The 21,253-nt window shown below is 54.1% G+C and overlaps 8 protein-coding genes across 8 annotated transcripts; 1 reads left to right on the top strand and 7 right to left on the bottom strand.

Annotated features, from left to right (window-relative positions):
- Positions 1-168: 168 nt before the first annotated feature.
- B0H65DRAFT_541698 (uncharacterized protein) lies at positions 169-2,408 on the bottom strand. The gene is made up of 3 exons (XM_062829182.1): positions 2,169-2,408; positions 1,364-2,089; positions 169-1,295 (listed from the first exon to the last, which is right to left on the bottom strand). The coding sequence occupies exons 1-3, from the start codon at positions 2,228-2,230 to the stop codon at positions 377-379; spliced, it is 1,707 nt and encodes a 568-aa protein (XP_062678167.1). The 5' UTR covers positions 2,231-2,408; the 3' UTR covers positions 169-376.
- A 108-nt stretch (positions 2,409-2,516) lies between these two features.
- On the top strand, positions 2,517-3,946 carry B0H65DRAFT_530409 (Fip1 motif-domain-containing protein; the record flags this gene model as incomplete). Its single annotated transcript, XM_062828928.1, has 2 exons — positions 2,517-3,230; positions 3,306-3,946. Coding segments are annotated over exons 1-2 (1,206 nt in total), but the record flags the coding sequence as incomplete, so codon positions are not given.
- Positions 3,947-4,487: 541 nt separating this feature from the next.
- Positions 4,488-5,868, bottom strand: B0H65DRAFT_551585 (uncharacterized protein; the record flags this gene model as incomplete). Its single annotated transcript, XM_062829827.1, has 5 exons — positions 4,488-4,796; positions 4,856-4,986; positions 5,097-5,172; positions 5,295-5,334; positions 5,552-5,868. 5 exons carry the CDS (start codon positions 5,866-5,868, stop codon positions 4,488-4,490), a joined length of 873 nt encoding a protein of 290 aa, XP_062678165.1.
- A 465-nt stretch (positions 5,869-6,333) lies between these two features.
- On the bottom strand, positions 6,334-6,697 carry B0H65DRAFT_579610 (uncharacterized protein; the record flags this gene model as incomplete). The annotated part of the gene is made up of 2 exons (XM_062830769.1): positions 6,334-6,606; positions 6,677-6,697. The coding sequence occupies 2 exons, from the start codon at positions 6,695-6,697 to the stop codon at positions 6,334-6,336; spliced, it is 294 nt and encodes a 97-aa protein (XP_062678164.1).
- A 327-nt stretch (positions 6,698-7,024) lies between these two features.
- B0H65DRAFT_530407 (uncharacterized protein) lies at positions 7,025-7,624 on the bottom strand (the record flags this gene model as incomplete). The annotated part of the gene is made up of 1 exon (XM_062828927.1): positions 7,025-7,624. The coding sequence occupies one exon, from the start codon at positions 7,622-7,624 to the stop codon at positions 7,283-7,285; it is 342 nt and encodes a 113-aa protein (XP_062678163.1). The 3' UTR covers positions 7,025-7,282.
- Positions 7,625-8,570: 946 nt separating this feature from the next.
- Positions 8,571-10,105, bottom strand: B0H65DRAFT_551583 (uncharacterized protein; the record flags this gene model as incomplete). The annotated part of the gene is made up of 3 exons (XM_062829826.1): positions 8,571-8,948; positions 8,999-9,403; positions 9,500-10,105. The coding sequence occupies 3 exons, from the start codon at positions 10,103-10,105 to the stop codon at positions 8,571-8,573; spliced, it is 1,389 nt and encodes a 462-aa protein (XP_062678162.1).
- A 900-nt stretch (positions 10,106-11,005) lies between these two features.
- B0H65DRAFT_579598 (uncharacterized protein) lies at positions 11,006-13,582 on the bottom strand. Its single transcript, XM_062830768.1, has 6 exons — positions 13,285-13,582; positions 12,759-13,041; positions 12,564-12,692; positions 12,395-12,475; positions 12,140-12,320; positions 11,006-12,073 (listed from the first exon to the last, which is right to left on the bottom strand). Exons 1-6 carry the CDS (start codon positions 13,545-13,547, stop codon positions 11,148-11,150), a joined length of 1,863 nt encoding a protein of 620 aa, XP_062678161.1. The 5' UTR covers positions 13,548-13,582; the 3' UTR covers positions 11,006-11,147.
- Positions 13,583-20,092: 6,510 nt separating this feature from the next.
- Positions 20,093-20,961, bottom strand: B0H65DRAFT_541695 (uncharacterized protein; the record flags this gene model as incomplete). The annotated part of the gene is given in 2 exon segments (XM_062829181.1): positions 20,093-20,415; positions 20,433-20,961. Coding segments are annotated over 2 exon segments (447 nt in total), but the record flags the coding sequence as incomplete, so codon positions are not given.
- Positions 20,962-21,253: the final 292 nt, after the last annotated feature.

Raw genomic sequence — 21,253 nt, 5'->3', positions numbered from 1 at the left:
GGTCTAACAACCCATCCATCTAGAAGCCATGATTATTTGACTGCTGAAGCCTGTCAGATCCTCCCTCTCCTGTTCTCTTTTTTTTTTTCTTTCCCCGTTTGCTGACCCAGCATGCCACAACCACCACAACGCCACCGCAGTCACGGGCATCACGATGAACAATGGATTATCAAACAATTGGTGAAAGCGCTATAAACGTGCAAAAGACTATTCTATCTCCAGCTGCCAGCAATCCATACGATGATGCCTTGGGGTATCGACACCGCGTTCTCCCCAAGCAGACTGATCAAGTACTTTAACTTTTTTGTACACAAACCAAACACACAATTCTTCCAGAGAATCCATCACCACCACATCTCCCAGGTCATCCATCCATCTAAGAACCATGACCCATAAAGTCCCTCAACTGCAACTCGGTAATACCCTCCTTAACCCCTCCCACCACGCCCGCCACCTTGAGAATACTCTCCTCAAAGTCCCTCAACACCCCCGCCAACTCCACCACCCTCTGATCAACCTGACCCTCCCCATTGACACTGGGTTGCTCCAGCTGCTTCTGCCCCGCAGCCCTCTGCAACTGCTCCAACACGTTCCCCTGCACGCCATGCAAATGCACCTCGATCTCGCCCAAGTTGCGCTCAAACCGCCTCATCATCTCGTCCATCTCGTCCGCCGTCTTGCTGAAGTACCCAATCAGGTCCTGATTACTTTCCGCATCGGCCTCTTCTTCCTCCTGCTGGCCCGTCTTGCTTGCACCGCTTCCGGACTTGGAAGCACTCGTCTTCGCAGCCCCGTTACCCTCTCCAGCTTGTCCGCCGGAGCGGGAAGCAGACGACCACAACCCAGCCTGCCAATACCCCCCCGGCAACCGCAGCTGATCAATGCTCTTGAAACTGAGCCGCGCGTTGGCAGCGTCTTTCTTGACCGTTTCCTTGAGCGAGGCAATGGCTAGGACGTCGCTGTTCAGAGCGCCGGCTGCGCCTTCGGACTTGCGGGAGACGAAGGAGACGTCCAGGGGGATGGACGAGAGTTGTTGCTCGTGCCCCGGCAAGAAGGCGTTGATGGCGGAGCAGTCCGAGATGCATTTCTGGATGGACTCGTCGATTTGTGTCAGTTGGGATTGCAGGGAGTCGGTCAGGTCGGAGAAGCGCGTGGTGGAGCGGAGAGAGGGGAGGTCGACTTTGCTGCCTGCTGCGGCGTTTTGGGCGGCGGTGGTGTTTTGGGATTGGCCCATGGACAGGGAAAGACCGGTCGAAGCGGGCTGGGTGGTGGTGGTGGATGGTTGGGCGGTGCCGCTGAAGGAGGTTAGTTAGTAAATGTCTTGGGCTAAGGGCTGCAGAAGAATATGGGGACAGGGACGTACAAAAGGCTGGTGGTGCCGGTTGTGGTGGCTGGCTTGGGGCCAAAGAGGGAGGTGCCGCCGGTGCCGCCGAAGAGAGAAGTCTGCTGCTGCTGCGGCTGCTGCTGTTGCTGTTGCTGCTGCGGCTGGCCGAACAGGCTGGTGGTGCCGGTGGTTTGTTGAGCTGGCTGGGCAGTGCCAAAGAGCGAGGTGGTGCCCGTCTGCTGGGCTGGTTGCGCGGCACCTCCGCCGAAGAGCGAAGTGCCGGTCGACTGCGCCGGTTGTTGTGTCGTCGCGCCGCCGCCGAAAAGGCCGCCGCCCGTCGCGGCGGGGGTCGTCGTGGTTCCTCCTCCGAAGAGCGACATCTGTTGCTGCTGTGGTTGTTGTTGTTGCTGTTGTTGCGCCGGCTGACCAAAGATTCCCCCACTTGTCTGCTGTTGCTGAGCAGGCTGGCCAAAGATTCCTCCTCCTGTCTGTTGCTGCTGTTGTGGTTGTCCGAATATTCCTCCGGTCGACTGCTGCTGTTGTGGTTGTTGGGCGGGTTGGCCAAAGAGGCTCGGTGTTTGTTGCTGTTGTTGTTGACCTGGCTGCTGCTGCTGCTGCTGTTGTTGTTGCGAAGTTGTTCCTCCTCCTCCAAACAAACCTCCACTGGCTGGAGTCGGTGCTCCAAACAAGGATCCCGTGTTTTGCGGTTGCTGTGCGGTTGCCGTGCCAAAGCCGGTGCCGGTGGACTGTGCGGGCGTGCTTCCACTGTCGTCACAGGCAGGCAATTAGCAGTTGCTTCTTGTAAGGTAAACAATGGGATGGAAGATGACCAAGAATAACTTACAACAAATTGGCAGTGCCGGTGTTGATACTAAGCCCAGCGGGACCACTTGCTGAACGGAACATGTTGACGTATCGAAAAAGTGTAAATATCGAAAACCGTAATTATCTGTGTGCAAGGGATGGGTTTGTTACAACCGTGTACGCGACTCGTGAATTCCGTGTCGTCGTGAAATGTGGAGATGCCTGACGCGGGTTGAACTTTTGAAGATGCGGCGGCTGAGTGCTGCAAGGCACATGCGGGACAGCAAGTGCCGGGTAGGCAATTCCTGGGTTCTCCAAAAACACACGGACCACTTTAGTTGACGTCGCGCTTCAACACTTGGAACACGCGCCTGACCGCCTGCCTAAAAGGTAAGGTACTTTCACTACAAACAGCCAAGACCATCTCGCCGCATTATCTAATCAGTCAAGCCAACCTCACCTTTATCATTCATTACAGCTTCGCGACCAGCATCATCTTTCCACATACACCACATTTGACCAAGAATCCAATTTAAAATGGACATCGACGAAGACGAGGATTTCTACGCTCCCGATGAGCCCCAGGCCGCTCCGGCGACGACCACAGCCGCGACCACCCAGTCCAGCACAACCCCCGCCACCACAACCACAGCAGCTCCCACTACCACATCAACCACAGCTTCAGCGCCCACAACGTCATCAAAACCCGAAGACGAGCTCGAGGAAGGCGAAGAGGAAGATGAAGGCGGCGGCGCCATGGACGAAGACGACGACTCAGACATCGACATCATCACCGAGCGCAAAGACGGTTCTGCCCCTCCTCCTCCGGTCCAATCGCGCTACAGCGAGATCCGCAACATTCCGCAGCGGGCGGCGGCGAATGATAATGGAGTCAAGACTGCGCCTGTCAAGAAGCAGGATGGCAACAACAACAGCAACAAGTTCGGTGGTGGTGGAAACGAAGACAAGAGGAAGGGTAGTGGTGCTGCGGGTGGCAGTGGAGCAGAGCTCCCTCCCGTGAGGACGTCCAAGATCGAGGTGGATGGTATTCCGGTTTACAAACCTGTTGGGAAGCCGATTACGGGTGTTGTTATTGATGAGGGTATGTTTCTTTCTTTCCTTCCTTTCTTACTCTTCTGTGTTTTTTTGGAACGGTTACTGACCAGGCTGCGCGCAGACCTCCCCGAAAACGACAAACCCTGGCGCAAACCCGGCACCGATCTCTCCGATTACTTCAACTACGGCTTCGACGAATTCACCTGGGCCTTGTACGCGCAAAAGCAAGAAGCTTTGCGGGGGGAGTACAACGCCGAAGCCATCGCCGCCAACAACAAGAAGATGATGGAGGAGATGACCAACATGATGATGATGGGCGGCATGATGCCTCCCGGCATGGGTGGTCCTGGCGGCCCCGGTGTTGGACCGGCCGGACCTGGCGGCATGGGTCCAGGTGGTCCTGCTGGTGCTAGTGGCATGGGCGGACCGGGTGGTGGTATGGAAGGCATGCCGCCCGATATGCAAGCGATGATGCAGCAGATGATGGGCGCGGCGGCGGCGCAGGGCATGGATCCGAGCCAGATGGGCCAGATGGGTATGGCGGGCGGTCCGGGTGATATGGGTGGTATGGGAGGTATGTTTGGTGGACCGGGTGGTGGTCCGGGAGGTCCGGGGGCTGGTGGTATGGGTCCTGGCGGTCCTGGTGGTCAGGGTGGTCAGGGACAGCAGTTTGGTGGTGGATTTGGTGGTAATCAGGGACAGGGTGGTTATGGTGGTTATGACCAGATGGGTGGTGCGGGCGGTGGTGGTGGAAGGGGTGGTAGGGGAAGGGGGAGAAGGTGGTAGTAGGACTGGTGATCCCTCGTTTTTCCTTTTGTGTTTGTTAATGTATGATATTGAGATACCTCTTTGTGGCCGAATGCCCAGATGGCTGGCCGGTGGGATGGATGGGATAATGGTTTACGACAATCAAAAAGTTCTTTTGCTAGTTAGGCGGCTGGTGCCTTGCCCTCGGTGTCTCTAATGGAGTGTCTACGACGATGGGAAATGGCTAACCATGGATTTCATCACGAAAGGTACACACTCGGACATCACGTCACTCAGCCTTACGATCACAATCACGCGAGCACTACACTTCTTCCTTTGTTCTTTCTTCCAGGATAACCTCATTGTTCTATTGACCACCATCAACCCATCGTGTACACGATCTCCCTGGTATCACATACAGCTAACCTAGCCAATCGCCTCGCCTAGATGTTTAATCTCCCAGTATTCTAGTTCAACAATGCGCCAATACGCCTTATCACAGTCTTGCTCGAGGTCCGGTCCCTGGGACACCTGGCCTCACATACCCAACTTGAACTCAATTCTCCCAACGGACAACGCTCAGTCTCCTCCTCGATGGTCCTCGAGCCCCCCCCAACTGACGATCGGTACTACCGTGGGCCCCCCACCATTCAATCACAAAGGGCAACAAAAGATGTGCTGTATCCCTGGGCGAGACTTTGTCCACAAAGTCGTAATGAAAAAGGTAGGCCTGATGCTGCTGATCCTCGTTATGTTTCTGAGGAGCAGCCGGCTGAAGGTTGACATGGCCATCGTGCTGCTGAAAGGCATGGTTATCCTCCTGCTGAACGGCACCGCTCACGGCGGAACGCATCAGCCAAGGACCCTGGGGGTTGTTATGTAGCCCACCCAGTGTCATGATACCTCTGCAATTGGGCCCTCTACTGGCGCCCTGGCGGAGGGTGGTTTTCTTCGCACAATTGCTCTCTTTGTTGGACTGGTATGCTGGCCCTGTCGGCCAGACTTGATTCTCATACCGTTCTCGTCACCGAGTTCCTGGTTGGCTGGTATGACGTCTGGGAATGCCAAAGTAGAGGCAAGTGGCTGTGAGATGAGGGCCTCCTAGAGTTGTATGGTGGATGGCAGGATTTGATCTTCCGCTTGGGGAACACTGCAATGATTCGACCTTGGGGGTCTTTGAGCTCGCGGGTGTTTTTGTCGAAAGAGGCGGAGCCATGCTTCTCGACGGCGGTGGCAATCTTCTAGTTATGGGCCTTGATCTAGTTCGTGTGGAAATTTGACAACTTCATCTGTGGAAACATCAGTATAACAGTATTGAAGAGGTCTTGGTGATGGAGCTGTGTGATTGATGCCTTTGACTTACGTCCAATTCCGTGACCGGGCTATCAGCAAAGCCGGCAAAGCTGTTGCACTAACACACTAGCCGGAACTTTTTTGGGCTAAGCTTCCTACTGTAAGTAAGGCACCTTATATAGAGATGTCCTTTCGACAATAGGAGCCTCAAAAGACGTCTGGACCATGTCGGGCTGGGGTCTGGGGAGCATCAAGCATGTCGTGCTCAAAATATTGAGGCTGAATCGGGGAGGGGGGCAATCGTGGAGTCGAAGATGGTTGACTGACTGACCGTTGGGATACACCGAGGAAGGTTGCCAGTTTGGTTGCTGAGAGCCGAACGGGACATCAGCGTCTTCGGTCCGTCTGGACGAAGGTGGTACCGGGTAACCGGAGCTGCCAGTTGAGCTCAGGTCACCGTTGTCTGATGCACCGAAAGTCTGAGGAACGTCAACCCGATCCCAGGTTGCCCTAGCTTGAGCAGCCGATACGCTCTGGGGCTGAGGGTTATACGCTTCGTAGGACTGAGTTTCCGGACCGGAGTAGCTGTGACTGGGCACGGCAGGAGGATCAAAAAAAGCTTTGTTCATAGCCATCGAATCCATGATCCCAATTCGACTGTGCGAAATCATCGGCGGCAAATTCAGCCGGCTCGAACAAGTCTGGGATCAGGTTGCTTCCCCCAGTGGCCTCAAAGCCGCTCGAATTATCCGTGAATGACGACGGAGTGCTGGAGGAGGATCAAGATAGCTTTGCTCAGGACTATCAAGTCCAAATCCCCAATTGTCCGAGGGCGCTGCGGTGCTGTTGATTGTAGAGGGGTTGCTCATAGGAGCAGCAGCTGGTGTTGATGCATATGTCAAGAACGGCCGGTTATGAGGCCTCGGTTTGAGTGATGGCCCGACGGAGTTACCGAGGACTGTTGGGATCCTGGTGGTCTGAGAGCTCTGTCTGCTACGCCTTTAAGAAGCGTCGAAAGGGCTATCAAAAGCTGATGCGGCTTAATATGGAGCTTGCTGGGGGAAGCCAGCAGTTCCAGTCCGCTGCGTGACCTGCTGGGGCGGCCCCTGTCAAAGCCCGGTTGGGCGAAAGAAGGGGCGGCTTCTCAGCTGAGAGAAGCAAAAGCTTGCACCCGGCGCCTGGGCGAGTGCAGGGCGAGACTGAGGAGATGTCTCTGAGGTAGGAGATCCCTGATCGGCCATGACGAGCAGGTTCGAGATCGAGGGCAGGGAGCACTTGTTGGAGTCATCCAAAGGAGGCGGCGTTGGCTCACGCTGGCCTCCCTGTTTGAGGAGGACCAGGCCGGCGGCGGCGACCATCTCACGATGGGTGTAGACTCGGCGCTGATGGAACGTTCAATGTTAGCATATTGTATGATCGACTACCCTCAGGATTCAGAATGGGATTACTTACCTCCATTCCACTTTGGTTCATTTTAGCGGCGCCGGAGCGAAGCCATAAGACTGGGCAGGATAGGTATTGAGGCGTTAACGTCATGGGTGCCATTTTGATGTCGGTGTGTTACCTAGGTTTGAAGTGTAGTTTGTCGGTGATTACGATAGGGGCGCCCTGTATGAGCTTGTTGATGTTGCTATGGTAGGAGGGGGTGTTGGTATATAGAGGTATACGGCAAAATCGATGATCGCGGGGGTGGAAAACCCCTTGTTGTGTCCAACGGCGGGTAATTGGGGTCGAGGTCTTCGAAAGCTTGACAAGCCGTCGACGCCAAACAGCGCGATGCCAGGCCGGAGTGCCGCAGGTGTTAGGACTTGGTAACGATTGGACGGTCATCATGTCGATGGTGATGGTGAAAGTGCTATCAGACTCTCGGAGCCAATGGTGGTGGCCACTATGAAGATCGGTAGACGACATGGAGGTGGTGTTGTGTCTGTGTCAACATCGTCAAGCGTTCAGATCGGCGTCGGTGGCATGGTGATTGACTGGTTGCTACTGGGGAGTGGGTACCTCTAGCTGCCATGGGACAAGATTTCTCGACCGAGTAACCAGATCGAAAGAGATTTAAGAGCAGTGTCTATGTGTTTGGTCCAACTTTGCAATTGCTACATCGAGCAGGCCCAAATCATCGTCGTGAAAGAAAGAGCACCATCTGTAGACCTCCCGTGCGAAAAGGACTCCTGTAAGGAGTGTGAGTGTCGGGTTGTCTAACGGTTTTTGGACCATCTCTATCACTTCCAGTGACCTCTTGTTTCCGTTGCTGTCGAGAAAATTGTCGTAAATGATGTCAATGACCTTCCAGCATTGTACCTTGACGTCGGGCGTTATGTCGTTCCTCTTCATAAACTTGTTGAGCATGAATACGCCAGAGGCGCCGAAGAACGGTCCGTCAGGAAGCCTGGGCATGTCGATGGTTTTTGTATGGTTGGTTTTGTGTACAAGGGATTGTATGACGAAGTATTTTTGAGACCATGGAGACTGGCTAGAAACCTTTTGAGATCCAGCAGCGAACAATGGGGATGAAGGTCTTTAAATACCACAGAGTGTGAAGGAAGATGATGGTTATCCCTGAAGTATGACCAGCTCATAAGGGCGCCTAGTCATACATTGGAAGCAAGGGGGTAACCTGGGCAGAGAGGGAACTGAGTCAAAAGACGGTTTAGTCACAGAATAACACCTACCTAGGTACACAAGTGACTCATGAACATGACTTGTCCCGACTGAAATACACGCAAAGCAAGCGCAACCTATCGCTACCTGATTGAAGAAGGCGTGGCTGCTCCTCGTTCCATGGAGTTACTCCCCCGAGGTCCGAATCCTTCAAACACGGGCATCCATGGGCTTGTATCCGCCCCATGGTGTAGCTGATAATCTCCCCCTCGGCTTCCTTGTTGAACGACAGATGATCATTTTCCTGGATTTCACTTGCGGCTTTGCTCCCTTTCTGAAAGAGAACAGTCCCTTCCCATCAATTTCCTTCCGGTCGCGGTTGTGACTGGCGGTGATCATAACACCGATGGTCTGGGAGTTGAGCTCCCGGTTGCACCAACGAGTACTGCCGTGTCCTTCAACCTCAATATCATGGCCTCATTTACCCTCTCCGACCTCCTCCATTACTCAAATTGTGTAAACGATGCAGCCAATACGGAAGATGCGGCCGTGAGAACCACCAAGTCCGGAAGCGGACGGGTCCTCCGAGTATCTTCGCTCGAGACAAAGAGAGAGAGATTAAAACTCATCCGCGCCACCTTATTCTCGGGTTCTTCACCATCCTTTCAAGGTCGGTTAAGCCAAAAGTCCCAGTCAAAAGGCTCGTCATCTGGAATGGCAACTCCATGGTTGCCTTGATGATTCAGTATGCCGTGATTCTGGGGAAGGAAGCCGTACCCCGCGCCGGCGACCTGAGGGTTGTTTTGGTCCTCGGACATGGCTGCTTGATCTCTTGAGAATCGTTGTTTCCGTCAAGGGCTGGAGCAGCAACACTAGAGGGTGCAGCGTTCCAAGTCTGTGTCCGCGGCACCTGAGCCATGAAGGCTGCGTAGGGTTGTTCGAAGGATTGTGTAGACGTAGATGGGGCCGTTGCTCCCTGATTGGATTCATTGGAAGAAGTCGAGGGCAAATATCCAGAGTCATTGCGCCCTTGGTAACCACTCAAATCCCAGACCGCAGCAGACCGGTGTGTCCCATTAGGGACGTTGGCTGTCGAGCCTGTACGAGCGGTCGTCACGCCCTGGAGTTGAGGATAGATGGCGCCAGTGTTCCCTTGTCTTCATCGTTTACCGAGCCTTGTGATCGAGAAGGGTTGGCTTCGCTGACAGAAGCGTACCATGAACGATGCGCCTCAAACAAAGCCAGGTCCAAGTTATCTTCAGCACCATCCAAGCCGCCCCGATAACTCGTAGACAACGGCGTGTTTGCCCAAGCCCCGTTGTGATAATAGGATAGTTGCTGCGGTTGGGATAGTTGCTGCCGTTGGGATAGTTGCTCAGGAGGCTGGTCCGAGTGGTGGTGAGGTTGGAGGAACAACCAAGAGATATGCGCTTGATGACTGCGCCCTCCACCGACGGAAAGGGTGTAGTTACGGTAGCCATTGTTGGTGGAATGGCCCGGCTTGTTTTTGAGGTGCTCGAAACCTGAACACTTGCTCGTGCCTGGCTGCCAGACAAGGCATGTGCACTCGGCTTGCTAGGCACCCGGGTATGGTCGCTGTCGCTCAGGCTGGCGTTGTTTAGGTCGGCGTTATACGACGTTTCCGTCTCGGGCTGGAGTGGGGATACTGACTGATGTATCGCTCCAGGTAGAGGTATATGGCGACGGCAGCTGCTGAGCCATGGAGGCTGTACTCGACTGTGCGAAACCATCGGCGGCAAATCGAACAAGGCCGGGTTGAGGATATCTCCCTCTGCTGCAGTCGTGGATGCACTGTCCGCAGACAGGGTCGACGGCGTTGCCGAGGCGGCCGCTTGTGACTCGGCAGTTCCAGCCGTTGGGGTCGTGGAGGTCGGGATATTGCGCTCGGAGGAGCATCACGGGGTAAGAGTCGGGTTGAGGGATTGATTGTATGTCATAGACTACCTGTCTGTGCGTGAGGATGCTTGTGGTGCCCTGGAGTCTTGTTGGCTGAACCAGCACGGCTAGCCAGTCCCAGCTCAGGATATACTTCTTCAAATCGGACATATCCCTCACCCGCTTCACTTGTGGGTGGATTTCTTCCTTTTTGCCAGACCAGTCTCCGCTGTGTGGAATACGGTTCGTTCCACCTGGCGAAGGCACCACGATAGTTGGGATTTGAACGTGTCCCACTCCCATGTGCATGCCGGGAGTTTTACCACGTTCGGGAGTTCTGTCGGAGGTCTCAGGAAGCTCGGTAACGGTTGCCTCCGGCATCTGGGGTTTCTGGTGAGTAGTAAGTACCTAAGGTAGGTTGTAGATGGGTATATAGAGGAACAATAGTGCTACGGGAGCTTAGAATTGAGTTTTAATGGCCTGAAAAGCTACAAATCTGGGCTAAGGGGGTTTGGAGACACTTTATACTAGTACGGATTCAATACAAGGGATCTCCCTCTCGGGATAATCATCACTCTATCTTATGTTTACCTCATTGATGACGAGAAAGATTGAAGCAAGGGAGCAACCCCCGTCAGACCCGGAGGAGTCAGATACTTGCCCCCAGCATCATTTCCATGACTCACGATCATGTAGCAAGCGTGACTGAATCCGACTTATAGGCTACCTTTTTTCTGATATTTCCTATCTAACGTGGCTAAGCGACTGTTGACTCTTCTTGAGCGGATTTACTGTTCTTGAGCGGAAAACCGAGTTCCAGAGGTTGTAAGGCTCCCTAGTCTCATTTCATTCCGCCGCGGCGGAAGAAGCGGCCACCTTGGTCATATGAACCACTGGGTCCATTCTTCTTAGGCTTGTTGATCCGGCCGTTGGTGATACGGTCGTTGCTGTTCTGGTGGCTGGCGACTCTGCCACTAGCAACTCGAGCCTGGAATGGTTGGTTTGGGCCTTTTGGATTCCGAGGCTGCAAGCCAGGCAACCCTTACCCTCCTACTTCCCCATCCCCAGTCATCGCCTCATCTCCATTCCCACGGACCCCTCGTAAACACTCCTCCCGATACTCCGCTGCGCCGTGCTTGTAAAGCTGCCCCTTCTCCAAGCGAACAATGGCATGCTTCTGGGAAGCAGCCAGGCTGCGTTCGTCGTGTTGCGAGATCCCCGTCCTCTCCATCTCCGCATCTGCCTGCGCCCCTCTCCTGATGTGCTCCAGACCTCGAGTCCCTTTGGAAGTTTTCCCACTGCGGCGGATGAAGCGGCCACCTTGACCACTTCATCCAACCGGTGACGGCTGCATCGGGCCTCCTCTTCCGAGAGGGTGGTCTTGATCCGCGCCCGCAGCCGAGGTGGTTGTGACTAGCTGCCTCTAGTCTTCTATGTCATTGAGCCATTGATATTCATAGCCCTCCCAGGTAACCTGCCTGTTACCCGGACCGGCATCCCGGGAGTTAGTGGCCTGGCCGGCGGGCGCGGTAGGAGTACCGGCCGTCTCGGAGTTCTGCGGAAGGGCGGTTGGAGAACTAGAGCTGGAGTATGGTGCGCCGAAAGTCTGGGTACCGCCATCGTGAGCCCATGTTGCCCTAGGTTGAGTAGCTGGTGCGGTCTGGGTCTGAGGCTCATAATCATCGAAGGGAAATTCAGTCTGCAGACCGGAGTAGATGGCAGTAGCTGCGGACAAGGCATGTGGATCAAGATGACTTTGCTCCGGACTATCAATTCCAAATCCCCAATCTCCAATGAGAGCGTGGGCGGTGTTGAAGGCATTGTTAATAGGAGGAGCAGCTGAAGTCAATGTAAGGGCGTTGTTGAGTGTGTTGTCGACAGGCGCAGCCGCTGGTGTCGATGCATATGCCGCAAACGGCTGGTGATGGGGCGTAGGTGTCCAAGCCCCGTTGTCTAGAGTAGCTAAGGACGTAGACGGAGTTGAACCAACCGGGAGATTGGCGCGCTCGGGATTCGAGAGAGGATAGGTGTCGGCGGCAGACATTTGCCAAGTGGCCACTCCGGTGCCCTGGTGGTTCGGTCCGGAAGAGCTTCTGTCGACGTTCACTGGAGTATTGGACGAACCAATACTGGTGTTGGGCGAGACAACGTTGCCATTGTCGCTCTCAGAGGCATTGACTTGTCCGGCGAGCTCAGGCTCGGACACTGCAGGCGCTCTGCCAGCCGCAGCCGCCTGGCGTTCATATTCAGCCGCCTGGCGTTCGTGTTCCTCGGCCACCCTCTCCAGGGGGCCTTTCTCCTTTCTCCGCCGTTTTGTAGGCCTCTCTGAGGATTGGTTATCCACCGAAGCTTGCTCCGGTTGAGTGTCATGACCGGTGACGTTGGGCCTCAACCCACCAGGGTGCTCCTATGCACCATTGCTGGCGGGTGGGCTCGTCATCTGCGTTGATTGGTTCGCTTGGTCTTTGCCCGCCTCCTTGGCCTTGCCTTTTGGCTTGGATGTCTTGGTCTTCTGTTCCTTCTCGGTAAGGACCTTTTGACCGGCTTTGACTTGTCGGTTTCGTCTTGCGTTGGTGCCCTTGTTGGTCACCTTGGTCTGGCAACCCAAGATATATTAGCATTTAACCATTCTCAGGGAAATTTGATGAGCCAAGGACGAAGCTATCTTACCGCGATCTCTTGCTTAGGGTGCGCGCTAGCGCGGGCGAGGTAGCCAACCTCTGTCGAGTTCATGACAGCTGCCTTTGACCGCTGGATTTGATACACCGATCAGCAAACGCTCTCTTGTACTTGACTACGTGCAAGTCTGGTATAAATCCTAACCCGGGCTATAACTTACAGACATGAGCTCGCGGACGGCCTGGACTCTATCACGATATCTCCTATAACCTCTACCTCCCTTCGGGTAGGTCTCGTGGGAATATGGGGCCGTGATTGGGTTACCCAAGTGTTCGTTCTCGACATGGTGCTAGATAAGGTCAGCTTCAAACTCGCTCAGATGCCTGGAGTACGTCGGTGTTTCTTGGACACTCACCACCAAATCCCAACTCAAAGCGAACTTGCTCAATGGAGATATGCGCCTGACTTTCTCGACTTGAGGATGAACCTTCTTCTCCTTATTCTCGGCGTTGTTGCTCTCCCCCTTCTTGTCGGCGTTCTTGCTCTCCCCCTTCTTGTCGTCGTCCTTGTCGTCAGGGACAATCTTCTCGACCATGTTTTCCGGCTCGTCAATGATGGCGTCATAAAAGAGCTGGGCAATTTCAGCTCGTCGGTCAAAGTCCGTCGGGACATCGCTTGGGTTTGCCTGTACCGGTCGGCTGGTTACAGATCGGTACCAATGACGGAATGCCAAAACGTCACTCCATGACTTGACTAAGTTCGCCGGAAAAGGACGATGATTAGGCTCCTCTTTTGCCTCTTGTGATGTTGAGTGTCGGTTTTCCCTCTCTTGGACGGTGAGGTATTGTTCGAGCCCAATTAGAAAGGGTTTGGTCTGCCCCAGCTGAGTTATAGCTTCATCCAGGACCCCTTCCTCGTCTCTGTCTGAACACCATTCATACACTTCCAATGGGAAGTTAACCCCCGCGAGGAGGGAATTGTCTCTGAGGACCGGATTTCGAAGGGGGTGACCGACCACCTGTTCGATGGCCGGGAGGGATCTCGTTGTGCCGTTACTATCGGTCAGGTTGTCGTATATACGATCGATTTCTGTCCAGCATCTGATCTTGTCACCGCTTGATAAAGCGTTCGACTTCATGAACCGAATTAGCCGAAACGCATCAGGGGCGTTAAAGCCGGGCATTGGGACCTGCGCGGAAGACATGTTGACCAAGTCTTGTGTGTCCCTGCTGGTGGTCTTGAATATTACGAATTAGTATACTAGCCCTGAGGTTTGAGTCCCGAACATCGGCAAAAAGCTTGAGGAGAGCTCCAGAAAATGCAACAGGGATGCTGATGAGATTGACTGAGCAGCGGCCGGGTACCGCTTGGCAGGTGTGCTGGTGAGGGCACGGTGAGAGGGTCCGAGGGAAGTGAGCTCGATGTGATAACCAGGGGAAGCGGAAACGAAGTGAAGACTTTGACCTTCCGAGACCAGAGACAGAAGACGATGATCTGTCTGAAAAAGGAAGTGATTGGGGAGAAGGCACGGAAAGTCGACGAGGAAAGGGTAAGGGTAAGAAGGGGCACCAAACCGACAGTGACTGTTGACACACCAGGGCCACTATCACGTAGTGAGACGACGTCGAGGCGACCGACAGGCAGTAAATCCAGTTGAGGGGCAGAGGAGTGTTGGCGAGTGGCAGGAAAAGAAATCGTTGTCGCGACGTCGACCTGGTCGACAGTCATGGGCAAGCAAGGTGAAGCAATCGCTGTACTTACTTGTAATGTCTATGAGCTTACTGATCAGTTTCGATATCTCGGTGGTCGAAAATAGCTGGTTTCTCGCGGATGCGAAAATTGAGGTGAGGTTAGGAAGTTTGGAGGGGGGGGAAAGTTCAAGAGGGGAGGCTATAAGAAGGGAATTTGGAAAGCTGAAATCAGAAGAGTGGAGAGGGAATCTTTCCAACCTGTACACTAAACGGGAAGGAGGCAGCGCACAGGGCAGCCGGCACTGAGCAAAAGGACGAATTATGATTGGCTCCAGGCAGATCGAAGGAGTTGAGGTTTTGGCGCAATTCCGTTGGCAGACACTCGGCCATGGACAAGGCGCTAAACCACTTACGGTCATTTTGTTCAGCTCAAGGTTTCCCCAGCAGGGCAGTGAACGACCTTATCGACCGGATGAGCCCCTGCTCCAGATCCTGAAGTTTGGTGAGGACTGATGGTGAAGGGATGTGTGCTTCTCTTCTGTCTTGTCTTGCTCAATACTGGTCCTCCCATCCTTCTGGCGGAGAATCCCTTGACCGCTGGATGATCACCTTGTGTGTGTCATCCTACCCGGCGTCTACAGAGCTCGCGTTCCGTCCGTTTGAGTATATAAATTCAGCCGTTTTGATCCTACCGTACCGCCTGGGTCGAAGATGAAACTCAGATCTGCCGGAGACCCGCCATACCGTAACAGAGTATCCAGAAAGAAGCAACCGTCAACGTGCTTGGACGTACTTCCACGTGGAGGGGAGCTGCAGAAGTAAATAAACCAAGCTGCCAAGGCCGCGTACTTGCTGGGAAGCCACCCCGCTTCAGGAGAGCTTTAGCAACTGATTCGTGATCGCTGGTAGACCTTCAGCTGTACCCAAGAGGCCCCGGCTTCCAACAACACTCTGCTGTTACCGACGTGGATGTGCCCTTGGTTACAAAAGGAATAGCGGCAGAAAGTAGAACCAATTCTTGACCCAACTGCTGAAGTGATTGACACTCATCTCTGGCTATCTGAAGAACGATGGTAGCCACGAGCGAGCCAACGTTGTCACTGTGCCATGACAGATTGGATCTCGATAGCCCGCACTGAGCAAGTCCTCCTTCTGGCTGCAGTCTTCAAAACCTTGGGTTGCCGTTGATCGGACGCTCAACCCTACAGGTCATACAACCTCTGGAAAACCCCAGGATAATTCGAGATTCCGGCGCCTGTTCATTGCCAACATCCCCGTAAATTGTACTTGATTGACCACTTCCGATTATCCGTAGAAGTCTCCTACCAGCAGGAGCTGAAGCAAGAGAAGCCACGACAAGAACTCGACGACCATGGCGGCACCGTTTAGTTTGTCACTTGACACCAACGAGAAGAGAACACCGAGAACCGGGCCCAGAAAAAAGTTGGACATGCTCGCAGATGGAGGAGAAGAGGGTAGAGCTGAGTCTGGCGGGCCGCGGCACGGCGACTGCCGTCGAGAGCGAGACAAACGCGGCGAGTAAAAAGCGAACCGATGATCGAGCAAGAACAGCCAAGACAGCCGAACGACGAGTGAGAGTAAAGACAGTCAAGGAAGAGACTAGGAGACAACACGACAAACATGCATGACCATTGACCTTCTTCGCGCTGGCTGCTCGGCAACTTTGCTCTGACAAAGACCATTGTCAACGGTGACCCTATCGCCCTTGGTTCCGGCCTATGTCGACGTCCATTGTGATAAGCGAAGAAACAAAGAACCGGTCAAGCGGGCTTCTGAGAACCTGCCACATCAAGTACATAAGGCCCGAGAGTACGACTATCCCTGCGCACTCGCGATTCCACAATCCGATCCTGCGCCGTTCGATTAACAGAGAGAAGAATCAAGAAGAGGGGGCGAACAAGTCATCAACCGTCGGGCGGAGGAATAAGGGGAGGCAAGGCAAAAAACAGAAGCGAGAGGACACCAGCCAGAATAGAAAGAGAAAGATGGCAGTCTCCCCACTCGAGGCACCTCAACAACGACGAACGTTCTGCCAAGTCCTCAAGAAAAGCCCACAATAGGTGTACTCAGCAGCAGCCACGCCCACGTGGGCCAGGCGGTTTCGTGAGTCGCCTTGGCTGCCCTTTGCCTCCAACGCCTCGGGGTTCCGTCGCTGGTTCGTCACCCATACCGTTACGACAGCCGCTCGGCCCCTTTCAGCGCCCGCCGCTTCAGTCGCTGCTCCGCCGGCCTCTATACCCACAGCTCAGGGCACCAGACTTGTGCCACGTCCCGCTTGTAATCCCTTCCGCTAGGTCATTGGCATGAGCAGCGATGAGGCCCGGACCGCTCGCCTCTCCATGGCCACGAGCGTAAGATCAGCGACTCCTTGTCGGTCGAGACAGTTGGTGTGTGGCAGGGCGTCACTCCAGAAGCGGCTGAGGTATAAGTTGGGGATTCCAATTGTCCAGAGGCGCCGAAAACGTTGACGAGCTGGGGTAGAAGAGAAAATGATGGCCCTCACTGGCGCTCGTATCTCGGAGCCGGGTTGAAGACGTGATACCGGAGCCATCAAGAGAAAAGTATGGGAATGAGCGGCGTGGTTCCGTGATTGCTTGAGATATGGCGCACGAGAGTGGAGAGCGACTGGGAGATGAAAACACTTGCTCACGAGCAACGAGAGAGGAGACGAGGTTGCCTTGTCACGAGACGTCAAGTTCCCATGGCGGAGGAGGAGGTAACGCAGCGAATTCCGATTCAAGCATACTTGGAAGAACAAGGAAGATGGAACACCAGCAGACAAAGACCTCGCGCCTGCGTTCTTTGTCTATCGCTCCTACTTCTTTGGCAGATGCGCCAAGGATGGCATGGGGGAGATGGTGGAAAATTGACAAGGAGACACACGGAAGGAGCAAAACACACTGAATGGCTTCTTTGTCATCAAAGTAATTGACAGTGATATCATGAGGGTTCCGATGGTTGGAGTGTTGGACATCGAGAGACGTTGTTTTGGCCTCCCGACCCAGCTTGGTTCATCAGATGATAGAGACAGGACAAGAAATGAAACGCCAGGGAGGATTTGCTGAATTGAAGGGCTGAGACGTCGTTGAAGTCAGAATGCCTTAATGTTGCTTAACGACGATGCACGTTGTTGTTTCCTGATTTCCATGCCTTGCTGCTGCCGACTGATGTCCTGCAAGTCATGCCGTGCATGCCGCAGTCCAATCTCCCCCGCTTTTCTCCTTCCCGCAAGTGTCGACGTCCAGACACTTGAAGAAGTTACGATGCATTCAGATACGGAGAAGATGTGATTCAATCAATGCACTTGCAATCCTTCAAGCCATCCATACTCCAGAAGAAACTTGCAAAAACATCGTACACTTCCAGGCTGCGCCAAACATGCAATTTTTGGCTACCGGTGTAACCCCACTTCCCCCTGAACAAAGTAAACAAACGTACAATAAGCGGCAAGCTGCCCGCCATTCGGGTTAGGGTTATTGCTGTGAATCTTACCAAAAATACAGGGTAAGTGAAAACAATCACGATTCCAAACCGAAACCCGGTTTTTGGTAGCGAAGGAATGCTGCTGACATAATCACCCTCCCGAGCATCAACGACATGGTCAACCACAAAACTTCGTTGACAGAACCACACCTCCGCGCTCAGCCCATGCGAGTATATGTATGAGTTGCTATTAAAGTGACATTATGACAATGATAAAAAAACAACATTCACTCTTAATTTGCACGAAAAAAAAGCCTCAAAACAATGAAAGTCTCTAACAAGTTTTCTGCCAAGACAACTGGTCGCGATGCATATAATGCATTGCATGCAACACCGTATAATCTCGCGAACTTGACTTTCGGGAAAGCAAAGTACAGGCAGGGTTAAAGGAGTCGGATGTAGAAAAAAAGCAAAAAAAAAAAGCATGTACATATGTAGTTGCATGACACCTTGAACCGTGCATGTACTTTTCTGTTCCCGAAAGTCAATTTCTCGAGGTTATACGGTACCGACGATGGCTGGATGCAACGGGATGCCCCGCCAGCCACTGCCGCCGCGCTGGAATGGAGGCTCAAATACCCGTGCCGTAGTGGCTGCATCCGCCCGACGACATCCCAAGTCCTCAACTCAACGGTCGTTTGTCACACCCAACAAAACGATATACACGAGTCGACGACATGCCGAACTGAACCGCAAACCATCGGCCCGGCGACACCAAGTTTTTCGTTCTCTACCACGCTGTGGATTTGTCGGAGCAGAACCAAACCAACCGAAACTCCAGACCCAAAGCACAGGAACTTCACGACCGCCTAAGTCCGCGTCCCGGATGCACTTCGGGCCTTCGGCCGCCTCACTCCCTCCTGCCCTCTAATCATACCATCGACGCAGCCGACGATTACCTACCCGGCAGCAGCGATCCCTCACATTACCAAGTAGTCTAACGGCCTCGGTGGAAGACTCCGGGACCCGGGCGAGAAGGAATGGAGATAAAGCGGTCGACAAAGTTGACACTCCTGTTTTATGTTCGAAAAGAGGGCTTTTGAAAGCGCATCTAGGTAGTAGCACGATCCCTTGCGGGCCAGGTCGCCAGGAGAAACGTGTAAGTCGGTGATGCCTTCAAGACGTTGAGGACGGAGTTGTGCCAAGAACGGGCGCCCTTCTGCATCTGTTCGTAACTGCGAAGGCTAAACGAACGTTCCAGTCCGAGGTGCATGCTGGAGTTTCGATCTACAAGTGTAGAGCGTCGCCTTCGGACCTTCGGTGCCACTGGGATAACATCCATGTGTCATCAATCCTTAGACGAGGCGAGGCAGTGATCAAATATTCTATAGTTTGGTCCTGCAAAGATGTTCGATGACAGTCAAGTGTCCGCTTGCAGCAGTCAGTCGGTGTTGGGCATGTGCTTGCCTCGATCTTGTACCTAGTCGACGACGATCTGGTTGACTGATGGTCATGTCATGCTGGAGCTTCTCTCCGAGAAACTCACCTCTTGGGTTACGACTGTTGTAACAGTCACGAAAAGTTGTAAGAAGTTGAAGGAAGAAAGTTGGTATGGCATGCAAAGCAAGTGACATTGATCCATGCCTGTTCATGCCATGATGGCTCTGACCAAAAGCGCCAGCCAGCTGTTAAGACATCCTAATAACAAGCAATAAGGGTGTAGCTAGGTATCAAGAAAAGTAATTCGACAAAAGCAAATGGGTATCTCTTCCGGAACTCCATCCCCAAACCACGCTCTCCTGGGTGATGAAATCTCCTAGGAAGTCCTAGGATGGAATGGATGAAAGATCGCTGCGGTTGAGGGCGAAGAGGGCATCGACTGGCGCACCTCCGTCGTCACCTTCGTCTTGCTGCTCTCAATCAATCCACCGGCCACCCTAGAACTTCCTGATACCGGACCCGACCCTACATGACCTCTCTCAATACATGTACCAAACCCCACCGCTATAGGCGGTTTCGATGCGACGTTCCTCAAACACAACCCCCCTGCGCCCCTACTCTAACAGAACACACTTCATACACGCCCGAAGGCTCTCAAGGACGATCAAGTCCTTCTATCTCGCTCACCGATATCTCCACAAACGCCAATGCGTTTCCGTTGGCAGCTTGTGGCTGCGGCGGAATGCTGCGCTGGGCAGACCACTTCTGGGTTCCCTCTTCAATGTTCTCTAGTTGAAAGCAATAAGAGTGTCAAGGTGGCCTGGTCGATGGTCAGTGGCACGGACGTAGACCACCGGGAGGGGAGTGGCCTCGTCCCACATGACACGAGCCTCCGAGACGGCACTGAGCCAAAGGCAGAGAAAGCCTGGAGAAGAGGGAATCTCTTCGTTCTCTTCAAGGCGTGGGTTGAAACCTGCCAGCGCAACTTGGCCATCGCACCCTCGAGAACTTCCCGTCAAGGACGCCCTTCGCCTCAACATCGTCGGTGGTGATGAGATGCTCCTGGTAGTCGTCGAAGTCGGGGACATGACTTCGAAGGGGAAAGGCTCCCCGACCCCCGTGCCGTCCTGCATGTTACTTCTATCTCTTCAAGGAAGGTGTTATCCTCGCTGGATCATTTGGATCCGGCGCCGCCAGAGCGGGGACAACGGCCGTGCAGGGACCAGACCGGGACCGGGAAGGGCATGGCGGCTTGGACTCCAACGGTGATGCAGCCGGGGATGGCCCAGCCGGGGAAGGAACTGGAGCCGGGCGCCATGGACGGGGAGGTGTCGGGTTGTGGGGGGAGGTTCGATGACGCGGCGCCTGGCATGTGGGCGTGGGACCCGTGGGTGGTCGGATGGGAGGGAGCGAAAGAGGACAGTCCTGGTTGACCAGGCGAGGCATGGGTACCGCTACCAGAGTCCAGACGAGGCGAGATACCAACGAGTATAGGATCTGAGGAGGTAATTTACCAGCAATGGGGGCGCCCAGGCGGCCCAGTAACTCCTCCTCCCCCATAGAAAGAGGCACGTGGTGCAGGAGATGGGGGGGTGGATAGGGTGGTTGGCCTGGACCGTAACTGGCGATGACCTCGCCATTGTTGAAGCGAAGGACAAGTCTTCGCTTCACTTTGGTAGTGTAATTGCTCAAAGACTCGCGAGCTCGTCGTCGCTGGAGCTGGAGCTGTCTTCCTCCCCAGAACCAGAGAGCTCATCCCCAAAATTGTCAGACGACGGCGCCTCCCGCGGGAACACCCGCAACAGCTCACGAAGGCGGTCAGTGCTTCTTTGGTGGATACAAGAAGGCTGTGGACCTCAGGGGCATGCGGTACCGTTACCCGAGGGGACATCGCCACAGAGTGGAGGCACGCTAAGAAGTGTCGCGAAATACCTTAACTTACTGTAGCAACTTTGGAGCTCTGTAACGCTGCTGCAGAGGGCTGGGCCCAATGGTGGCTCTGCTAACTGCCCCGTGAGCCCCAGTTCTTCGGCCGTGTCGCCGGACACATCCGATAAAGAACCAGTTTGGTGGGTGGGATCCAATGGTTAGAACAAGAAAGGAAGTACCCAATGTCACTTGCCCCTGATTCAAGCATTCGGTTCCCGAGCGCACGGTCACGGCATTTACCGTTTTTGCCAGGGAAATACAGATGATACCTAGCGTAGGCTCGCTTCGAGCTTGCATCAGAGCTTTGAGCAATGGGATGAATTGCCGATTTGAAAAAAATGGGCCTTGAAGTGGAGAACATGACTGAAGAGGTCCGGGAGCGTGGACGCTTTGTCCACCAAAGTGT

Source organism: Neurospora tetraspora (assembly GCF_033439725.1).
Source record: "Neurospora tetraspora strain CBS 560.94 chromosome Unknown B0H65scaffold_7, whole genome shotgun sequence".
Taxonomy (NCBI): Eukaryota; Fungi; Ascomycota; class Sordariomycetes; order Sordariales; family Sordariaceae; genus Neurospora; species Neurospora tetraspora.
Note: the sequence above shows the minus strand (reverse complement) of the source record. Positions and strands in the feature narration are given on the sequence as shown.